General features: G+C 38.9%; 1 protein-coding gene across 2 annotated transcripts in view; it reads right to left on the bottom strand.

The window, feature by feature from the left end:
• VAV3 (vav guanine nucleotide exchange factor 3) overlaps window positions 1–17,835 on the bottom strand; it is a 172,880-nt gene that overhangs the window by 70,428 nt on the left and 84,617 nt on the right. For both annotated transcript variants that reach the window (XM_064515807.1, XM_064515808.1), the window contains exon 16: window positions 1,287–1,388. In XM_064515807.1, coding sequence (XP_064371877.1) covers window positions 1,287–1,388 — 102 coding nt within the window. The remainder of the gene's footprint in view (window positions 1–1,286; window positions 1,389–17,835) is intronic.

Genomic DNA, 17,835 nt, shown 5'->3' with positions numbered 1-17,835 from the left:
CACTTAACAAGCCTAAGTCTGCTGTTAACACAACTTAGAAATCCAGAGACATTTCTGTGTGCCACCAGGCAGCTGTGGGGACACCGGAGACACCTCGGAGCAGACGGGCATGCCTACGCAGAGCACTGCGGCAGCGCGCGGGCTGCGTCCTGACAGCAGCACCGCCGTCTCTCAGCAACGGCAGGCAGTGCTGCAGCACGGCCACGGCGACTCAACGGCACGGCTTCGGGTGCTGGAATTAACAGCCCTGCCCTCTCCAAGTTAGACACGTCCGCGCCGTTCTTCACAGTCACTTAGACCTTGTTACATTGAGCAAAACGTCATTGAAAAATCCCCGAAAAGCCAGGACGATAAAACCGTCCAAGGAAAAGGTTGCTAAAGAAGAAACACATGACAGAGGAAGAAACGTACCTCGTGTCATTGTATCCCCTGCCTCTGCTTATCCAAAAGGCTACCCTTGCTTCCCTTTTAAAACGCTGCAGTTACGTTTCTCTACAGTACAAAACATCAGCACCTCAACTGGCAACAGTTCACAGAGCTCTGGCATCTCCAGCTTACGCTATGAAATTCAGGTCCTATACAAACCTCTATACCATCAGATATTCCTTATTTACAAGAAAACAGGTAGCTCATTAAAGATAGCTCATGTAATGAAACAGGAACTAGGGATGCGTGTGCGCATCTATGTTGTAGGGAAGAGGAGGAAAATATGGAATTTCTCAGGGCGGTCTGATAGCATCTCTGATATAGCTTTGTAACATCTATCTGCAATTTGTCTGCATATCTCTGGTTCAGCAATGCCTGTCTGTTAATGCCTTGCAGTTATTTTCTGTCTCAGAAAGCAGTCTCTTAATATCAAACATTTATGAGCATCCTCATCATTTGCCTTTCTCAAAAAATATTCTATCTGTTCTCGTGACTGGTGGCCTACAACAAAGGGACCTGCAGACCAACCACGCTGGTCAAAGCTGTATGAAAGGCTGTTGTTACTCTAACATATGACTTCCATCTATTAAATTAAGTAATTCTCAAAAGAGAAGAAAACACCACTAAAGCAGCCTCCTGAAAAATGGGGTTGCACCTTGAGAATATGAGCTTTTAACAGCACTTCAGCTAATATTTAGAGATTTTTATAATAATCTAGTTATAACAACCAGAAATATCACATATGATCAGTTTTATGGCTTGTCTATCTTGAATAAGTAACGAGCCAGTTGTGTATTTCCACATTCTCACTTGACTCAAAGTACTCCACTTGATAAAAATACAAAAAGTTTAAATCTTACCTCAGAAGCATTTGACAGACTTTGCAAGATGTCACACGGCTAAAGGTATGCATTTTGAACTCATGAAAGCTTGTATCTGCATAGTCCGGCCTTATGTTTGACCTAAAGAAATTTGAAAATCTGTTTTAAACCGAGGAAGTCTAGAACGTAATGCAGCATTCTTAGCAGGAAATCCAAATCTGTGAAAAACTGGCCTGATCCGTACTTTAATGTTTTTCACTGAGGTGAACCAGAAACAGGGTCTTTGCCACACACCTTCAAATGTAATCTAAATTCTGATGTTATGCAAACTTGACCTGTAAAATACACCCTGTAAATGGTATCTTAGGTGTCACAACATCTAGGAAACAGTTACTACACATCAAAACAAAAATCCTCTGCTTTTTATTCCTCTCCAAGTAACAAAGATCATTTGATGGACCCGAACAACTCACTTTTTTATTCTCAAGCATTTTTTACACAGATTTTCAAGGAAGAGCATGTCACACAGTTTGAGAACCAACACATTAGAAAACGTGAGCAGCAAACTTGGGACGGTTAAGCCACAATCATGCAGCAATGTAATGGACAACAAGAGCAATTTCAAAAGCAATTAGAGAATATTTACTGGGTTTTGGCTAGTGTTTCTTAAATGAGTTTCCCAATGCCTACAGCTGTCACTACACAACATTAGTTTAACCAATAAAATAGAAGACCACTATTTACACGGCTAAAATACACACTAGTGGCCAAGTTATCTCCACAGATTTAATTTATCTATATAGCACTGGTCCATTGCTGTACATATCTCCTTCTTTTTATCCTCCCTACTGATCCCTTTTAAAAGCTGCAATGTAACTTAAAGACCACCCATTCATCATTTTGTTGCACCAGTGACTGGTTGCAGGTTTACTTAAACATTATTAAACAATCCATTCAACTCTTCCGACATTTTCCCCATTTCCAAGATTTTGTTGGGGGGGGGGGGAGAGGAGGAGAGGAGGAGGTTATTACTGCTTTGTTTTAATTCAATAACATCCTCAAAAAGACCTCAAAAAAATCAACTAGCTTAACACTGTCAAAAATGGGAATACTGAAAAGCTAGGAACATAATTTAACAGTAGGAAAGCCAGACTCTGCAAGACAAAAAAAACCAGATTCAGTATGGATTAATATATTTTAAAATAAATTATTTATACTTGAATGTTTAGGATTCCATAAATCTCTGGTGCTTTTCTTGCTAAAGAGGTATAATGATTTGTAAAAATCAAAACAGGAAAAAAAAAAATCCAGAGGGTAAGAATGCCATAATCTACAATACCCGAAGGAATGACCCCAGCTGCTCTCAGGCACATCAAATTACCAGTTCAGCTATTATCAATAAGGTTGGAGATATTTATTAGATAAGTTTCATTTTTATGTATTATAAGTAACTTTGAGACTAAAACATAGGGCAGCCGCAAATTGCAGCGAGGCATGAATACAGGTAAGCATGCAAGCACCATTCTCTCCAGGAGCGACTGAAGGCTTATGAAAAAATATTTAAAGAAACTGTTCAAGTACTTAGTGTCAGAGAGGTCAGTCTTCTAACTTGCTTGCTGAAAATGAAACTGAACTCAAAAAGCAAATGGGATTTTGCTCTTATGCTTATGAATAACCTTACAATCAGCACTGCTCTAACCAGCTCAGTAGTGTCTCTCTTTGTGCTATGCATAACAAGATGCCAATACCACATCTAATAAAACCATGCACAGATACTACCCCATTCAGAGGAGGAAGGTACAAGTATCTGGATAAAGCTAATCTCCAAATGGAAGAACTTTAACAGAGGAACAATATATTTTAGATTTTACACTCGGCAGAGCAAGGCCTGTATTCTACACCATGTTTGCAAAAGGACCAATTCTGCAAAAAGCTCTGCTAAAAACTATGGACAATCCTGAAAACTCTAGTACAAACAGCACTACTTGCACTCCCCCAAAAAGCTGCTTTTTATGTACTATTTGATTCAGACCAGAATAGCTTGCAAAACCACGTCAAAAGCATCAGCTTAACGTGTAGACACTCATATTTAAAAGCAAATCAAATTAAACTAACACCCTGGTCATTTTTCAAGGACAGAATTTCGACCCATTTCATTAGAACAGGATCAATCTTCAAAAATAATAAGCATAGCGTATGAACAGGAAAAATTAGTCTCACACGGTTAAACACAAACATACGACCATACAAGTTTCATATGTAAGAAATTCTCTTACTTTCTTCTCTCAAGCTATCTTCCACAAAGATTCAAATTTATGTAAACTATTGAAAACATACCGGCTACTAACAGAGCAAAGACAATACACTGGATTCCTTCCTCTTTACATTAAAAGTAATGTCTGAGTGTTTTTATATTTTTATAAAGCCATTCAGTTTTATTTTAAAATTCTTAATAGAAAAAGTGATTCTTGGGAGGAACATACCCTAAAAGCATAGTCATAAAATGGCAAAGAATACATTTATTCATTCGCAGAAGAGCTGCCACAAGAGCTTCCACCTCTTTTAAACATATGCTATTTTATTTCACTTATGGATTAGATATTGGATTATAATGCCCTAAACAAGACAAGATTTAACCAGATGAACAGACTTACTTGCTAGGCTTTCTTCCATATGCTAAAATTTAGATACATTTGTCCTACTTGTGTAGACAGGAATACAAACTGCAATAAACCTTTGCCCTATCTTGTCTGTTTTTACCTACAGGACGACCTAGTTTCATTCCAAGTATGCCTTGGTTCTTGCGGATCATAAAAATATATCATAAAAAGTGAAATCTTCTAAAGTTTCTTTAAGTCTCACAGGTTTTGGTTTAGTGATTTTAAGGTTCTAAAGATTACTTCGATAAATTTTCTATCGAACGACCTGTACTTTCTTCACCATCTACAAATCTTTCATACTCCCTGTCAATTCACTGACATCTAACTTCATCTCTGTCCTTATGAAGATAGGCCTCCTTGCTGAGGCAAACTACCAAAAAGATCCTCTAAAATATCTATTTTTAAAGAGCATGAGCCTGACTAACTCTTTTAGGAGCATATGGCAACTGTTCATAAAACAAACGGATTTTTTTTGAATTTTGCTAGCCCGTCCGTCCATCGCTCAGAAGATATTCTTTCGCTTTGCCTGAACCATACCACCCAGAAGGAAAAGCCTAATAATCCCTAACAATGAAAGCTTAGTAAATCAAAGGAGATGCCACCGAAGCATATCATCCATAGATTAAATGAATTTGGAAGGGACTGGAGCCCACTCTGCATATCGCAGAGATTCCTGCGCAGAGAGAGCAAGAATCAAGAAAAGAAGAAACTCAATCTGCTGCCCAATCATTCTGCTTGTGCGGATTTAGAAGGTACTTCCAAATAGTTGTCTCAAAATGACAGTGCCATTACATTCATTGAGAAGAGTAACATTTTAGTTTTCTTATGTCTCTTCCTTTCTACTTCTTAATAATCATTCATCCTAATTGTCTCAGATTTGAGGTGAAACAGTAACGGGAATATATTAGATGTTTTCTTTCAGTTTACACATCAGAAAAATATATTCTCAAATTTGAGAGTTCGTCACTGATTTCAAAGGGATCAGAATTTTACCCACTGTCTCTTATGATTCTCTTTAGAAATAAATACTCTATTAAAAACATCAATATTTACATACATCCTTACAAGTTACTTCAAGTTGGACAAGAAGACATATCCTCTCCCTGCAGAAAACTTTTTTTTTTTAACGTAAAAGCAAAGTTTCCAGTTGTTAATATTCTGATAAAGGCAGTAGAAAGAAGAGAGCAAAACTAGAAATAACATTCTTACTCCAAAGACAGAGTAATGCATAGTTATCACCATATGGAAAGGTAATTAATTATATAATGAAGCCCAGATAAAAATACAACAAAAATAAAGCAAATGTGAATGTGAAACTACTGTGAATGGGGAGACGGGAGAAAGGAAGCTTTCTATAAAAATAGGTATTTCAGTGCTAACTGTGGCCAGGACAACTCTTTCACATTCAAGTACCTGATCAGTCATGCTGCATTATGTCAAATCTGGTTCTGTTGTCACATTACATGTCACATCAGACAAGTCTAAGATAATCTGAGATGATGCACTGTAGCAGTATATATCAAGTTGCAAGTCTTTTAAGGTAAAGCTTGAGACGATGAATAGAAGATTTTGATACTTCACATGTCAATATATTACTTTTCAATAAAATTTAAAATAATGCATCTATAAAATACATAACTGATACCACACACAAGCTTCCACTAGAAACAGACCACAGTTCATCTGAATCTGTCCATGCCCAAATACCCCAAGGACCATAGGAAATATTTTGTCAACAAAACCTTTGACACTGAGTATCATATTCTTGGAATTTTTGTATATAGTAAAACATACAGTCTTTGTAAAGCTGATAACCTTATAGGAAAAACAACAGTCACAGCATAACACACAACTCCTCTCAGTCACTTCCAACCATAAGAGAAGCTCTGTTAGTTACAGCATTCAAGAGCTACGTTGACTCTCAGAACAAGCATCAGAGCTCCAATAACAGGGTGAGAAAACATCATGCTTCCACCATCATCTTTTCCCTTCTACTTCCCTACATATGGTCATGTTCCGAGATGCAGGAAAAAAGATGAATATGAAGCCAATATTAATTTTACATTAAGAATATGGTCTTTAGAAGGAAGACTTCCCACAAGAAAAAGGGGACCTACACACAAGTGTTACAAAAATTCATATATATGCTTGAAGCAATTTCTGTGGCTAGCCTTAGGCAAATACAGTTTAGGACTTGGACTGGGTTCCTTCTCCATCAGGCACAGTGGAACAGCTCCCTGAAAGACTCCGTGGCACTCCTTCCTTCCTTCCACCACAAGCGTTGCTGTGGAGTGCCCCAGGCTTACCGCAACGCAGCGCGTTACCCGTCCCTGCTTTTGAATCATCTTGGTGAGGGGCTGGAACGGGAAGTCACCCACACGTCAGGAATACTTAGTTTGAGGTAAATAATGAGAACATGTTTCTCATTTTAAACACTGTCTCTTATTTTTACTAGTGATACTGGGAGTCGGAACTAGTTTCCTTCCTTCCCCCATCTCCTTTACGCCCCAGGTGTTACAGCTCCTTTACTCCAGCAGGGACACAATGTGGGGATACAGCGACAGAGCGCACCCGTAAGCGGGAGAATCGGTCCAGTTCTCCCCCCATTCAGCTGCAGAGTTTTGGTAAGGGACAGCCAGGAGGGCCTTCTCCTGCACACCACGGCATGCCGCTACCCAGATTTACTCCAGGCACCGCAGCGACGTCCTTGGGCTGCCCCTCAGCCTTCTCAGTAAAGCTGCCTCTTTCCAACTTACTTGCAGAATATTAGTCCCACTGGGACCAATTCACTGCTACACCAGCAACCCAGAGACCTGCTTTCGCTCATCTTGCTATTCCTCATCACCCGGCTGCAGGATTCCTTGTCTCTGCATCAGCCACCTGAGCCACCATCCGAGGATCAGACCGGCCATCATCTTCAGTGAATCCTGCACCTCCAAACAAATCTTTTTTCTACAAAGTTTGCAGAGTCCAGTGTCGTAAAGAGTTACCCAGGAATCTCACATGATTTTTTGCTGACATCATGCTTCAGAAGCAGTTCCCCTTTAAAAATATTTTCCAAATTTGCAGCGTCACTTCTTTCTTTTGAATCTTACATCTCAGAAGAATAAACTGATGCACAGGCCACTCTGTCCTCAGCCACTCACACAATACACCACCTTCACAAATGGTGTCAGAAAGCATCTCATTTTCAACAGTCATCCTCAAGCTTTTGCAATTAGAGTTCACTCCAGGAATAATCTCCACCTAAACGAATGGCAGGACTGGCCACAGAGTAATGCTACAGACAGTTCAAAATTATCTTGTCAGATGAATACACATCTATGTACCTATCCCCATTCCTAAGCAACAAGGAATAAATTCTCTGCACTGCCCTACCTCGAAATACAAAAATATTGTATATATGAATAAGAGGCAACAGCTTAAAGTTTCCACGATGCATACCACAATGAAAAGTGTAACATCAATAAAACATCGATACCAAATGACTTAGACAAGATGAGTTACTGGCATTTCTTAACTTAACCAAAACCATAGTCTGATAACAAATATTAAGATGACAATGCATTTCAATAGCATACAATATGCATTTGGCTATCATATATCAATTTAATTTTTTATTGGCAATCTTACATTTATGTTTGTTTTCCACAAGAAAAAACTGTAAGTACTACCTTTCACAACAGGAGGTTGGATTAAACAAATGAATTGTTATTTCTGCAGGGTGCTAGGCACAAATAGGCTTGCCTTTACCATCAATTTACCTCTGTCTACATAGTTAAAGCTTATGAAATAAATTGCACTGGGAAAATTACTAAATTTTCAGCCCCAACATTCCATCTTATCTTTCTCCAGAATGAACTATACTAAATATGTAATTACTATTGATAATATATCCCAAGAGACTAAGTAAACAAAAAGCTAAAGCACAGTTTACTATAGAGTCTTCCTCCCATTTTCCCACTTGCAGAGTAATTGCATCAAAATCCCAGCCTTCGTTTTTCAGAAAAGATGCATTTCTGAAGATATAAATGATCAAAAATCCTTACTTCAGAAACTCTAACATACTAAATATGTCTTCTGTTAGATGTTTTACTTCTACTGGAGATTCTCAAGGAACAGTTGCCCTTCCGGTGTTTCAGTAGTAGCCTTACAGACCTGAAGAACTATTGTCTCAAGTTTGTCTTGCATGGGCATATTAATGAAAGCCTGACAGCTGCCTACAAATCTAAAAAAAATAATTAAGGAATAAAATAAAAATTTACCTTGATTAACTTAATTAAATTCTTATAGAACATTTAAATTTTCAGTAGGAAATGGATGAAATGCAAATAACATGGCCTGCACTGAAAGAGAACACACAGAAAAGATGAGGTTATAAAATGCACAGAGTAGAAACAACTAGGGTCTGGAGTCTTTGGCCTCCTGGTTATGGGTGTCAATCCCATAATATGGCACTAGTGGCAAGAAGATACCCCGAAGCAGAGAAAGCCTGAAGTCTAGCATCTTGTGGCTTCATGTTCTGCAAGGAGTTAAAGGGAGGTGGCTAGGGACAGAGTACAAAGAAGGAAAAAAAAACAAAAACAAAAACAAAACAACTTACTCTTTTATTCTAAATCTATTTACTATTACCTTTAATGGTACCAGTTCAAAACCGACCTGCCTGCTAGGTCCACTGCTGTTCTTCACTAGTGACTAGCTCTTTTTTCTCTCTGTATTTAAGGACTATTTCTTTTAATTGCTTCCTTGGCAGCTTTTCAATACTAGCTAGAATTCAGCAATTAAGACCTGTACAGATTCCCACCCTCTCCGGGTCAAGGCCACTGTGAAGGTGTTGCTTACACCCATTACAAACATATCAGTTAATGTTGAAAAATCGCTTCTCTGGAGTACTTAATTAACCACCCAACTTCTTCCTTCCAGACTTCAAGTAATTTCAATCTAATTTATTTTTCTTAAACTGGAAGGGAAAATGTATTATAGAAGCAAACCTGAAAAACGTGATATCCCTCAGTCACACACACATCACATCTCTCCCATGCAAAGCACATGTATGTTTAATTGCAGGAATCACAGCACACACAGGTAAAAAAGTAAAGAACAAATACTCCACAGTCAAAGGTAAATGCAGAAGTAATCCTTTGCAAATAGATCAAGAAAGGTCCTCTGAAAAGTGAAGCAGCCGCAAACCAAGGCACAACAAGAGCAGGCACTGACCTAGACACTTGAGTACCTAGTTTCTTCCGTTAAAAATACAGAGAAAGCAACAGCAATGTAAACACTGACTGAATCTAGCCATTATTCTCAGGGGACAGATGATAAACCTCATCGGTGTCATTTAAGTCCAGAGATGTTCCTCTAGACAGCCACAGCTCAGTGGGACCGTCAGCTTAGAGAGAGGAGGAACAGCCTCTCCTGGCCACAGCCGCGCTGCCCCAAGCGGCTCTCCTCTCCGTGTGACCAGCACAGCAGCGAGTGCCCGGACACGGGTGCCCTCGCACGGGGAGCCGGCTGCCCGCAGAGTCACCTGCCCTGCGTACCAGGACCCTGAGACAGCTGCTCCTTCCAAAGGACTGAAAGTTTTACCCCAAAAGGGAAAAACATGCCAGGAAGTTCCAACAGTACATCTCAATCCCTTTTTTTGACTCAATTTTCCAGAAATGCTACTCAGGTTAGGTTTTGAAGCTCCTTTTCCTGTATCAACCACTTCAATAATTACAATCATACCAGAAGAAATTAAAACAGACTTGGTTCTATGTAGCTCTTTGAATATTAAAAAAAAAAGCCATAACTTTAAAAGGATATTAGAAGTATACTATATTTTAAACTGAGTAGCCTTTTTACTTGATTAAAACCTGGTTTCAGAGGATCACAGTTAATGTAAGCCCACCTGTGAGCCCAGAAGCATAAAAAATAAGCAGGTCGACGAAGCATCAGGTAAGGAGTGTGTAGTGAATTGCAACTGTTTTAAGTATTAAAAGAAGAAATACTACAGGGAGCTCAGATAAAGCTCAATACCTTGAACTCTCCTCAACTCTCAACCTTGAGGAAGACCTTTGCATTTCAAGCTCTGTTATTATTCTGCACTTCGTGTTATGCTTATAATAATTTAAAATGCTCCAAACAGAACTGTTGAGAATTGCGGACACTGAGCTGCACCCTGAGCGCGGACCGCTAAAAAGCGCGTCAGAGCGTATGTGCTGCGAAAGCTGATGCTGTAGTCATGCCCTCTAGTCTATAACAGCGGCGGCCCAGGTTATTATCTAAGGACACCAGAAATTTTCATTTTTACTTATTGTTGTGATATTTGATACCACTGCAGGAAATGTGTCATTATACCCAGATCTGCCATAACTATTTCTAAGCTGTTAACTCCCAACAGAAATGATTTACAAAAGGAAACAGCCTAACTTAAACTTTGTATTTTGTTACCAAAGTGACTTGCTTTCAAAATTTTAAGCACCTTGGAAGTTAGCCATGACAACTAGGTACTAAGCACGTCAGAATATCTTGGAAAATTTAATTAAGCAATAAAAAATAGATAACAGTCATATTTCCTAATGTTTTAACTTTTGTTGTCCATGTTGTTACTTACGAAACAGAAAACCACATATGCTACTGTCAAAAACAAACAAGACAAAAAGCTTTCAGCCTAACCTCATAAAAAGAGCTGCATGAAAAGTTGGTCCCAAGGGACATCCAAGTGCTCCGACACGCAGCAGGCCTCCCTTGGAAGCACACTGCCATCAAGCAGCAGCGGCCGCCTGACATTTGCGCCATCCTTTCCTTCCTTTTGCTCTGTGCAACATTCTCCATTTCAACTGATCTTTTCCTACAACATTATCTCATTTGACAGTAAGACATTTGTGTAATAAAATAACCGAATGCGAGTGCAGGTACATAAATACAAATAAATGATGCTTTTCGGATCATTACAAGGATTTTTAGATTTACTGTAAAAAGGGTAAGAAAGAAAACAGCATTCTAAAAGGGTATTCTCCCTAGAGATGGACGGTGCCATTTCACAAAGGGCAATTTTCGGCTTCTTTTCCACTTTCTCTTCTCAAAGACCAATGCTGATTACTTGCAGCTAATTCATTTTCTGTTCCAGCTAGGCTGTTCTATTTCAGAACCATCTTTGAAGATGCTGTTTACAGAATTAATCAATCAATCAATTCTCCATATGCAAATCTCCATATGCAAACACTCAAACATTCTTGGTCTGTCACATCAAAGAGTCTCCATCAAGAAGACATGTTGTATAATTAAATTAACCATATCACAAGTAAATTGTGCTTTTGATCAAGAACGCACAATTCACTTCTAAGACTTTGCTAGGAAGTTTGCTTATTTGATCATATGATGAGTGGCTTTTTTGAGATCAAGGAAATTATCATGTTAACTTTTTGGAAACATAATGTATTGTTTCAAACAAATGGCTCTCCTTTGTCCTTATCAGCCTATTTCAATAAAAACTATGGGAAATGAGTTGCTTTGAGCTAATTTATTCATATGTAACATTTATAGACAGCAACACCTGACAGGAACAAAGCTCTGTCACACTTTACTTTTTATAAATCAAAAGCATCAATACTTTATATACTTAAACATTCACTTGCTGACTCTTATTTCTGAAAGCTACATACATTTGGATTTCTAAGACTAACTATAACCTGCTCACCTTGATAAATGTTAAGCAGAGGTCTTACCATAGATTTTACACTTAGCTGAAGATAAACGTCTATGTTTGAGTAAAAATAATGTAAAAGTAGGGAATGTATATGGCCATAAACCTCTATGTTATAGGACAGACGCCTAAATCTGCTGAGCAAAGACCAAAAGAAAGAAAGGTAGCATTGGCTTGCAGGGAGAAACTAGGGCACCTGTTCACATGATTGAAGTATCAGGGCATACATTTAATGCAACATTACATGTTTAGAGACTGAAAACACCTAATATCTTATGCAAAAGCAGTATTTAATAAAATGCTGGTAGTTTACTTTTATGATGTGATGCCATGACAAACTTATTTCATGTTGACCCTGAATTTTAAGAAATACTTATTAGTTTTCATGGTAATACCCCCCCACATGCTATAAAGTTGTATAATTACAGAAAACATAAGGACTGGGAAATCTTATTTTTGTTATCCAGAAGACCAAAGTATATTTATTATCTCCAAGTGTTTACACGTACTGTTTTCATAAATTCTCTTTTGCTTTCACATTCTATGCTATTCTTGCACTGTGTTCTTAATCACACACAGAATTCTCCACATGACTCTTCCTTTGCCTGGAATAACCTACAGAAACCATGTAATTATAAATATATTGGGAATGGCAGCTTGTAACCCTAAAAACCAACCATAATCATAGCAAAGACCATTATTCTTCGGTGTGACACGAATTTGGCATTCATTCTTGCAGTACTGAAATATTTATACTGATTGAGAAACCAAGGCAGACATTTATTTATTGCTTCAGTAACCTACGTGAGGTTGTTAAAAGTGAAACACCTTTCCAGGCCGTTTGAAAAATGCAGCAGATATCTAAGGCTTTTAAAATGCTCTGATAAGAAAGTTTTAATTTAATATGTCAATGTTCAATATGTCAGAGCTCAAATATTCTCTCAGAAGGAGTCTTAGTGCATATGCATTATTAATGCAGTATCTGAGGGAACAGATCTATTTGAGCTGAATCTGACCAATGTCATTAGTCACAGAGTGCAAAGCAAATTTGGAAATAGATATGATAATCGGTAAGAGAACAATTTTCACCTACCCTGTGTCTTGTACTTAAAAATCTAGAAAACCAGTGAGTTCTATCCACAAGGCATATAGCTTGCCTAATCTAAAATGTAACACACACACTTCCCAGGTTTGAGAATCCATGAATCTCAGGATTATTTCCTTTCAATCAGATGATATGTTCAGCTTCCCTTCAGTTAGAGAATGCGCACTGATGTCTAATTGGAAGGATGCATTTTCAAAAACAGACTAGATTGTACCTGAACTGCTGCACAAACTCTATAGCAACCCAGAAACATAATATAGATCAGTTAAAATTAAGACACTTTTTAAAATCTTTTTGAGGGCTGTGCAGCTTTCACATCTGAAATCACTTTTATTTGGATTCAAAACTAAAAGAAAAAAAATTTATTTCAGATTCATTAACTCTCTACATGAGGACAATTAATGTATACCCTAATCACTACAACAGCCATGTGTTTCCCATCGACATTTAAGACATAGCTGATTAGACATGACAACAACGCTGAAATTTCAGCAATAATGTCAAAGCAGAAAATACAATCACAGGACTTCCAAAGGCGAAACTTTAACTAAGTATATTAAAAATGGTCTTTTCTTTGCCTGCAAGATGGTTTCATGCACCTTTTAATTGGTGAAAGAGTTGTTGACTAAAGCCTTATTAAAAAGCGTGTTACAACAGCGTTACACGAGGCTTTGCAATACTGGTCTGTTTGTCCTGAAACCCAGCAGCACTAAACTCAGCTAGACGAGGCCCCGAGGAACCTTAGCCCTGCTTTGGGCAGGAGACTGGAATAGGCAACCTCCATTCCTTCCCACCTAAGTTTTTCTGTAATTCTATTTTAAATTGCATTTTTGTATAGCATGTTCCTATCTAGGAAAATAGATTGAAGCCAAGTTTGCTGATGGCAACGTTTAGAGTAGGTTAGGAAGCACAGTGAGAAATGAAAGAAAGACCTAATTAAATTAGCAAACTGGACATCACGATGACAAACTAAATTCAGTACAGATCAGCATAAGATATGGCATACTGTATTACACTAATGGATTCAGATATTAAGTCAGTGTGAAAATCCAATATGCAGCCTTCCAAGGAAAAGGTCTTGCTGCCGTTGTGAGCAGCGCAACACGCACCTGCGCCATGCTGCACAGCGACCGAGAAATATGAACAAACTACGCACAAAGAAATATAGAGCTGATGGAAGCAAAAGCATAGTGTGAGGATGACTCAGATGAATCTTTATTTAATCTATTATTTATCATCATCTCACAGTGAAATAAAAAAGAATTACAAAAGAGTAAACTCAGTACAGTGATGAGGAGCAAAGAAGTTGCCATATAATAAGAAATTAAGCTTGATAATTAGTTGGCTAAGTAGTTCCAAAGACAAAGGAATATAATTGTGGTATACACACTCACACAATAGAGAAAGACAACTTCGAGTTTCATAACTCACAATAAACAGAACGAAATGAGAATATGTATTATCAACCTGACATCATCAGGTAGCTTTTTCTTTTAATGAAGGATAATTAGCATAAAATTTATTGACACACATATTAGTCAGTTTTTTTTAAACAAGCGTTTATAAAATATGAAAAGCACCTGTAGGAGAATTTTCTAGAAAAAAAACTAACACCAAATACAACTCTCCTACCTTATAGAGTGAGCTGAATGATAACAAAAAAGTATAAAATATTATGTATAAATTGTAGGTGTATTATGGGACATTAAATATTTGTTCTGATTCTTCTGGTTGTTTTTAATACAGGACAAAAGAGGAAAGATTAGATAGGACGTTTTATTAAAAATTCTAATAAAACAGTGTCTCATACTCACGATCAGTTTGAGGTTTTTAATGACTTATTTACAGCAAATAAACAGTGCATGTTATCACATTGCTGACAAACTTTATACGCTGTGTTTCTAACAAGCATGTAGTACTTTGGCTGAGCACTTCTACTGTCATCTTAAAAAGGGAATAACTCTGCATTTTAGCCCGTGCTGTTTGACGTGCCAGATCACATACAAACATGCCACTCCTGGTGCAGTGCTTTGGAGCACCAGCTTTAAAAAGGTGCTTATTTAGGTATTTCGCTATGAGCTAATCTGTCACTACGAACAGAGCACCACGGACAGCAGAGCACCTGCCCAAATGAACTCCGACCGCTGTTCAGGGCAGTACTCTTCCGAGACAGAGCGCAGCCACGCTCTCCCTGTGCGTGCAGGACTCCCACCAACACCCGTGAGAGCGAGCAGAGGCACCAGGAGAAAACTAATCCCTGGTAATAGGAAGGCTCCTTTTAAGATCTGTTCCCCTGGTCTCTGCCCATTAGCTTTACAAAAACCTCTCGAATTCATCAGGCTCAGTTTAACAGAAGTTGCAACTTCAAGAGCCCAACTGCAGTGTTAACCGTGCTGCCCCAATGTCACGCTTCATTTCAGTGTCATCTAGAAAATCCAGTGCTCTAAAATAACTGCTAATTTTGAAGGCCGTACACAATATATTAAAAAACAAAACAAAAAAAGGGCAGGGGACACTGAGGCAGGGGACACTGAGGCAGGGGACACTGAGGCAGCCTTGACTTCAGAGATCAGTGAGACTAGGTCAAGGACCGAATCCAGCACAGCAATGCTGAAGTCTCTCGTTACCACTGAGGACGCAGTCTTTGTACATGCGCCATTAAAAATCCTCATGAAATTCTTAGCAGAAATAAAAATTGAGGTGCTCTGGTATTGCATATTTTTCTAAATTGAACAATAGTCTCAGGAAAACAGCAAATACTTAATGTAGCAGCAGAACTGCCATACGAATAAAAGCAATTTAGTCCATTTCTTATAAAGGGGAGACCATCATTCCCACCTTCCCACGTCACCGAACTCAGCCTATGCTCCAACAACAACGGAGCTGGCCAGGAGGCCAAGTATCTTCACAGGTCTGTGAAACTAGTTTTCTCCCTAAACACAAAGCAGTTACTAGCCTGAAAAGGGTACCGGGATCCTGTCCTTTGTCACTTTGAGGCTCTTCCGTATCGAGTGGGGCTAATCTACTGCTGCCCTCCACATTCAAACCAAGTCCAGCCAGCAAAGCGGTGCTCTCTTCCCTTTCACGCTGCATCAGTAACGGAGGCATCTCTGTATCCAAAGATGAATTCTCGTCTCAGTCACACCACTGTAGCACAAGAGTAATTTGACTGACTTTGGTAGATTTAGGACTTGTCTACACTGAAAAGTTCTTAAAAGGGATTTTACCATGATACATTTAAAGGTTCAGGAAGCAAAGTAAGGCATCTCTACATTGGGTGCCTTTTCAGAAATGTAACTGCCACCACTGTCGTTCTTGCACTGATATAACCACCTAACTACCTAAAAAATAAACAAACAAACTATAGCCTAACATAGTTATGTCAATAAAACTGCTCTAGTGAAAACAAGCCTGATTCTTAATTTAAAAAAATAAAAAATGAGATCCTGATTTGTTCCCTTGTTACGTTCCTAGATTAATACTTGCACAGACCTAATTTCATACCGAATGCTACTCTGAAGGCAACAAAACCGCACTGAAATTTCTGTCTGGAACTGGGTAAACAACATCATTTCCAATAATCAAGTAAGAATCCAATTCACCCCTGTCAACTGTGCAGTGCAGTCTTAGTAAAATTTTAAAGTAATCAGAAATATTCTGCCTGTAAACATAGCAATTATAATTGAGTACGTAGAATAGCAGCATCACTCTAATCACGGCTACTTTTCAGAGTAGAATGACACTAGAATAGATGACCTACACAACAGGCAACAAGACCCCTGAAAAGCACAAATCAAGCCACCCAACCTATCGTGCAAAACAGTTGGCTTTGCTGATTCCCAAACACAAACTCTTGTGCCTCAACACACATAAGAATATAATTTTTGCTATATACACTGGGGTATGTTTGGTGAAATCCATCTTGGGAGAAAGCTGCTGAGGGAAATATGCTATAAAGCCAAACCATGTAACAGGAGAGGAAAAAGAAAGGTATAAAGTTTTCTTTTAAAACATTCTTTTAAATCCATTATAAACATAAGGGAACAAAAGCATTGGCTAACATAAATAATGCACTAAATCACATTACATCTCAGCCCTACTGACACCACTCAGCCCTGACCTGCAGCAACCTGCCTTTCCAGCTCCAGCATCTCAGGTGGAGGAGGTTAAACCAGGGGTATGGCTTTACGAGATGGACAAATGTCCATGAAAGACAAAGCTGACACCACCAGTCTCACTTTCAACAGCAAACTCCATCTGTCCAAGCTGAAAGAGTAGTATATTAACTCGTCAGACCTTCAGGTCCCCTCTGTTCTGCTCCCCTAGGACAACCAGCAACAGGAAATCAGTAAATCACCGTTAGCCAAAGCACGCTTCTGAATAGCACTGAGCGCCGGCTGATGCCTGACGTTTTGTAAGCGAGTGCAATTGCCCTCACCACGCAGGCACAGGAAAAATGTTCAAAAATCACCAAAATTTTCATTCAAACTCTCACAAACAGAAAATAAAGGCAATTATAGCATGAATAACTTGGTATCTGAAGTGATAAGGGAGTATTGCAGATGGGCATAATTAGGAAAAGGTCTGGGAAAGGCTATAGGAAAGAGACTCAGGAAAAAAAACTTGGGGGGGGAGTGGAAACGTTTTGCAGAGATGTGGCTGTTGTCTGGGAAGACAGATGCGGGGGGAAAGGGAGGACAGGTATGCGGGGTGCCAGCTGTTCACAAAACTGGGAGTTGCAGGAGAAGGAGCAGGTATCCCCGACGCACAAGGGATGGGGAAGTCCTCAAAAACACAGGAGAACACAAAGCAAAGGTGAGTGGGCGTGAAGACAGGCCGGCAGAGAACCATAAAAATGTTTGTGCATTACTGAGGTCATGCTCCTAGGAAAAAAACATAGCTCCTACTGCTCTCATTAACTCCTCGGCTGAGTTTTCCCTTCCCCCTGCTTCTCCTCAGGGTCAGGGGAGCAGGCCTGAAGAGTGATCAATAGCTGTAATGTTAAAGCTGATATATCTGGGTTCCTCCTGCTTTTCAAACACAATTTATCTATACTTAAATAAATATCAATAATAGCATTACTGGAAGTGCAGCAGGGAGAGCATGGAGACAGAATGAAAGGAAAAGGCAAAGTAC

This window comes from Dromaius novaehollandiae, chromosome 8, assembly GCF_036370855.1.
Source record: "Dromaius novaehollandiae isolate bDroNov1 chromosome 8, bDroNov1.hap1, whole genome shotgun sequence".
NCBI lineage: Eukaryota > Metazoa > Chordata > Aves > Casuariiformes > Dromaiidae > Dromaius > Dromaius novaehollandiae.
This window is presented reverse-complemented; position numbering and strand designations above follow the sequence as displayed.